Raw genomic sequence first — 6000 nt, forward strand, 5'->3', positions numbered from 1 at the left:
GCGATCCTGATGAGAGGTTTCTCCACAGAGGAACGACAATGGGAACAAAAGGGGCAAATTCCTTCGCTCCGTGGCAGGGAAGAATCCCACAGGAAGGACGCTTAAGCGAACTATGTGAAATTGTGAAATGCCTCTCATGAAACGCCCTCACGCTCATCCCTCGCCGCTCCCCACGCACTAAGCAGGGGGTCCCGTTCCCAGAGCACGGGCTTCCTGAGGGAACTTCTGAGGAGCTGAGACATCTGCTCACGGGTCCCCGGCTCTGCGAGGGCAACCGTGCCCTGCCCGCTCCACCCCTGCTTCTGGGCACAGCGCGGAAATAATGTCACTGCATTGCCACAGCATCTTCAACCCATTGAAGTGCTAGGAACAGCTTCCTTCTAACCACTTCCCCATCCTTCAGCTGCTCCAACGGCAAAGAGCACCTTGTTTCAAGGCCGTGGCTCCAAAAGAGGGAATATGACTTAAAAGGGATTGCATTTAGGAGTGCTTAGTGCCACGTACCAGTGAATGTTGGAAGAGCAGCCCCATCATCTAGAAAAGTCATGCAAACAGAAATCGACGTCAACCGCATTGCGCTGGGTTGTGCTCTGTCTAAATACGTTACAGGGGTGACTTAACATTGTGGATACGGAAAAATTGATTTTGGTAATGAAAATCAACTGGGATTTGATGGAAAAACAACAAGAGGTAGTAAAATCAGGTCATCGTGAACGTCAACCTTTTGCTTCTCCATTAACACAAGCCAAACAGAAGCCTGGGAAAGATGATGAATAAATCAGTTAACTGTTTCACAAACATCTACAATGGTCTTGAATAATACAGATGCATCACGAGCAAAATCATCCTCCTCTTCATCTTTAGTACGGCACATTTCCACCCAGCGTGCCACAAAAAAAAAAAACAAATACCAAACATGACTTATTACAGAAGAAACAGTCATCCACACTCCCAGTCCAAGTTTCTCCATACATCTCAACGGCTCAAGACTTCAGTTTCAGGCAAAAGTACCTCTGAAATGTAGAGTTTCAAATCTCTTCCCCCACACCCTTGTGTTTCTCAATCTGCTGTGGCTTTGCTTAGTTCCAGCATGAATTCATTCTGCTGGTCACAAAAGGCATGACACCGTGCCACGCTTGGCTTTGGAGAGAGCACTAATGTCTGCATTTTCACTTTTCAAACTGCTGCTTGCAGCAACTCTTTTTCTTTTAACCAGCAGGATTTATGCAGTGGTGACCTCCAACTGTGAGGGAATGAAACTGAACTTCGGCATCTCGATAGGAGAAAACTGTGTGGGCACCTTCCTGACAATTACTGGACCAATTTCAGGATGAGCAGCTCCCACATGGTGGATTAAGAAATCAGGCCATTCCCAGCTGGGAATGCCTGGGAAAGGTTGTTTCTCCATTGCAGGAATATGTGTAGTAAGGGTGCACAAGGGCAAAGAGAGAAGAGCCTGATGCTGTCCATGGGTAGAATTCATACTCAATTATACACAGAAATGTTTCCCCACATTCTTATAAATATTGACAGAGGAAAAAAAAGAGACTGCGGGGGGAAAGTGAGATCTAAAGATATAGCATGTCTGTGGAGGGAGCAGTTTGCTTCTTGCAGGTCTCATACCAATAGGAGAGACTTAACTCCGAGAGCAGAAGTGACTGTGGTTGGGCATCCTACGTTTCATGGCAAAGCTACTCTTGCAGCAGTCTCGGTTTCCATTCCCTCTGGGGCAGCAGCAGGAAGTCCCAACCCATAACTTTGGGGGATTCAAAGGCACAATTTTGCTGATAAAGCCCCACCACAGCCCTGCTGGACACAGACTTCTGAAATGCCAAACCTTAACATTCATCTGCTGAGCTTCTTCCTTTCCCAATCTCAGTCGGACATGAAAACTAGCAAGTTGATAAACATTGTGCTTGAAGTTTCCAAACCACATTAAAGTCTAAGGACTCAGCAACCGTCCTGAAAATCTGGACAATTTCCTTTTGTCCTACACACCCACGCAGCGTGAAGGGCTACTGGTTTCAGTCTTTGAAGCATCTGACAAAAAATAGGCTCAGCTTGTTTGTTATTGTTCACATGTGAAAAAAACCAACTCACCACCACCAAAAAAATCCTCAAATCTCCCCAGTGGCAAATTTTTAGGGTTTTAAATGTATCAGGTGCTTCTGGATATGAAGATCTTTTCTAGGGCACAGGCCCTGATTTCCTCCAGCATGAACCATAAATCTAGAAGATGCTAGCCTAGCCCAATAGAATTGCTCCAGATTTACACCAGCTATAGGAGAATGAAATCTCGCTTTGTGTAGAGCATATGAGCAAAACACCTGTCTGGTAAAAAATCAGTAAGTGATGTGATTTTCTTTACCAATGCCAGAAGGTGTGATACTTGAACCCTATGTATACATTTTCTAAAAACCTGTGTTATACAGCAACTCTTCTGCCTTATCTGAATGTAGTCTGGAATTTTGAAGGGAGCCCAGTTTCCACAAAGATCCAGAAGAAGTGGGAAACCCAGTTTTTCTGGACTCCATTAAGATCTCCAGCCCTAATCCTGAATTAGACCACTGCAGCTGTGTGTCTGTGCAGCTATTTCAGTGAGTACTCAAATCAAACTGAAACCTTAATGTATGAACTTCCATCTGAATAGCACTTTCAGAGAAGTCAGGTGAGTTATTGCAAGAAATTAACCTCAGTGCTGATTAGATTTGACCTGGAATTTCTTCCTTCATTTTTTCCAGCTGACCGTGAAATTGAAAAGTCCATCGTTCGCTGGGGATTTTGATGATCTAGTTTCAACTGGAATAACTGAGATTTGTATAGCACTGTTCACAGATAAGATTGTAATAGAGTCTATTTACTTTCTAGACGCTAATTGTGAGGTGTTGCTTCTGTGTGGAAAACTGGAAATACAGCCAAATTATCAGCTTATGTTTCTGGAAACGTGGCCACATAATCCTCGATCCAGGCTGCAGAATCTGATCTTTTCAGGGTTTAAACCCAGTCCTTCACATTCCCTAACGCTACCAATTAAAATTATTTTCATACAAAGTCTAGGATTGGGAGATCGAACTTAATACGGCAACAACATTTTGCATGTTGACCATTATATGTACAGTCTTCAGCATAAATGTATGCAATACAATTTGTGGAATAAATATATACATGCTATAAAGGAAACATATGCGAGTACTATGCAAAAACCAGAAAAAAAGTATTGGTCTTTCCCATGATAGCCAAAACATGCACATGCACAGAAATACAAGAGAGCCAAAGAGCCCAACACTCACATGTCAAAGAAACATAATTTTCTTCATCTCATTTTTCAAATGGGGACTCTCATAGCTTGTAGCTTGCATGTTGCTTTGGGGAAATTTAAATTATTAAATAGACATATATAAGCTACAAGTTCTCCTTCTGTTGCTTCCTTACGAAGCTCTCTGCAGTAACTCCTGAACCGCTGACTGTTTCTGTGAATCTCCTCTAGTACCTGTCACTAAATGGAAGCTCAGCAGATGCCCGCAGAGACTAATTACAAGAGTGGACCATACGGCGGTGACGAATCTAGTTTCATCAAGAACACTTGAAACGGGAAGTGCTGGACAGCCTGAGTAAGTGTTTTAGGTAAATAGGCAGTGAAAGAGGAAAAAATGGGAAGAAAAGCATAGAGAGATGCATGGTACAAAACATCCCACTGCTTCACCAATAACTTTGAAACTCTCCGTGTGAATGCAAGTATGGAGAGTTCTACCACTGACCCAGAAGAAGCATGATCAACCTAGCTGGGTTGTCCCAACGAAGCTGTGCAAGGATAATTTTCTTTCCAAAAAAAAGAAAATGGAACAAAAGCAAAGAGTTTGAAAAAGTCTAAATTCTTGTGTATGTTTAAGGGGGGGGGATATGAATTTCCAGCAAAACAGTTGTAAAAGCACTCAGCCCAACTACAGAGAAGCATCTTTCCGGTGCCGACCCCGGGATGTACATTCCCAGCACCCAGAGCTCCCCGTTTTCCACTAAACAAGCCACTTTTTTTTCCCATTGGAATTGGTCTAGGGTGCGCATGTCCCTGACAGTCCCTGGAACAGGAAGGTGAACCGGGGTCTCTTACAGCCCCTGGCTCACAGAGTCCACCTTCTCCCCGGGCAGTGGGTTTGCCATGATTTTGCACAATGGAAAACCTTTCCAACAGGAAAGAGGAAGCCGGTCCCGTAGCATAACTGGTCACTGCAGGAGCCCATGTGGGAGCGGGACGCTGAAGTTCAAGCTCAAGCTGTGAAGGAAGCCTGGCAAGGATTTGAACCCACATTTCCTGTATCCAGGGTGGGTGTCCCATGCCCGTGCCTATTTCATCCTGGGCATAAGAACCTCCTTGGCAGAGACAAATAATGTGGGGAAATTAGCGCTTTCCTGGGGAAAAGAAAGGGGAAAAAAAAGAAAGAAAGAAAAAAAGAATACCTGTATGTCTCTATCAAAGTTGATGAATCAGCACTTCCCGAGCAGGAAAACGTCTCGTCGGAGCGGCCCCGCCAACTCTCCGCCCCGGGCAGCTTCGGGCACCGCGCCGGGGCCGCCCCCGCGGACCGACCCGCCGCCGCGGAGCCGACCGAGCCCCCGGGGAAATCCCGCGCTGCTCCGCCGCCGGCCTCGAAGCCTGTCCCGGGGCGGGGAGGGGGGTGAAGGAACTCGGGTGTTTTCTTCCCCACCCGGGATTCGCTCTCGCTGCCAGCCGGCGGTGGCCGAGGCCGGCGATGCTGCCGACCGTCCCCCCCCGCGGAAGATTTCCGCGGCCGCGCAACGACCACGGTCGCTCCCCCCGGGGGAAAACACACGGGGAACCCCAACGCGAAAGGGCTCCGCGGGGCAGCCCCACGGGTCGGTGGATCCGATGGGGTCCGATGAACCCACGCGGGACCGGCCCTTGCCCCGTTCCCCCCCCACGCAGCCCTGCTCCAGGTGACCAGCCACGCAAGGCTGGGACGCGCTCCCCTCCCCGGACCGTCAAGTAAAACTCCGTTAAGAAAAGCAAAGCTGAGCTGATTCATCCCGGCACACGCAGCTCTCCATCCCGCTCCCCGCGGGGACCCACGCCGGGTACCGGAGCGCTTCATCCCCCACCGGTGCTCCGCCGTCCTGCCCGGGCGGGAGGCAGGGGTTTTTTTGCGAAAGAAAGGAGCACTTTTTCCCCTTCACGGGCAGAATTGGGGGAGGCTGACACTTCGAAACAAAACGGGCAGGAGAGAAGCCTGCCCTACAAGCCAAGATTTGCTTTTTTTTTTTTTTTTTTTTTTTCCCGTGATGAACCGGTTCGGACATCTCCCGGAACGGCTGGTCCCCGGTGCCCGGGGGAGGCTCGCCTCCCCGTGGGCACCTCCGCCCTGCCCGGAGGAGGGCAGACACCCCCCCAGGGTGGAGTGGGGGGCTGCTCCCGGGGCACACCGCCCCGGGATCCGGAGGCTTTCGCCACTTTCTGAAAAGCGGCGATCGCTTACCCCCGACCCCGGGGGAGATGGACGGAGGGCAGGCAGGTGCCCGCCGGCTCCAGCCGACAAGCCGGGACCGGGTAGGGGCACGTCGCGGAGAATTCGGGAGCTGGATGGGTCAACGGGGTCCCGGCGGCCCCTTACCTGCGAGGAGGAGGGCTGCTCCCAGTAGCACGGTCCCTGAGAGCAACTGGAGGGGCATGATCCTGCCCGCGGGAACGCAGGGCTCTTCCCCTGCCGACGGCAGCGAGGAGGAGGCGGAGGGGCCGGTTGGGCTCCGACGGCTTCTCTTCGGTACCGGGCTCCTCCGGCGGTGGCGGAGATAACGGCGTAAAGCGGCGGGGGATCCGCATCCAGCAGCCCCCGAGCCCTCCCCGCCCGCCCCGCTCCGCGGAAAGGGAGTGTCCGCTGCCGAGCCGCCCCGCCAGCTTCACCTCCCGCGGACATCAGTTACCGACCAGCCCCAGCTCGGCTGATTTATAACTTCTCCACCCCTCACCCAGCACCCCTCCGCCCCCCC

At 50.5% G+C, this 6000-nt stretch overlaps 1 protein-coding gene across 1 annotated transcript in view; it reads right to left on the reverse strand.

Annotated features, from left to right (window-relative positions):
* The window catches only part of FLT1 (fms-related tyrosine kinase 1), a 114122-nt gene extending 108157 nt beyond the window's left edge, over positions 1–5965 (reverse strand). The window contains exon 1 of the mRNA XM_010572693.1: positions 5625–5965. Coding sequence (XP_010570995.1) covers positions 5625–5682 — 58 coding nt within the window. The 5' untranslated portion in view covers positions 5683–5965. The remainder of the gene's footprint in view (positions 1–5624) is intronic.
* Between the last annotated feature and the right edge of the window lie 35 nt (positions 5966–6000).

This window comes from Haliaeetus leucocephalus, unplaced genomic scaffold, assembly GCF_000737465.1.
Source record: "Haliaeetus leucocephalus isolate CR32 unplaced genomic scaffold, Haliaeetus_leucocephalus-4.0 Scaffold351, whole genome shotgun sequence".
Classification (NCBI taxonomy): domain Eukaryota; kingdom Metazoa; phylum Chordata; class Aves; order Accipitriformes; family Accipitridae; genus Haliaeetus; species Haliaeetus leucocephalus.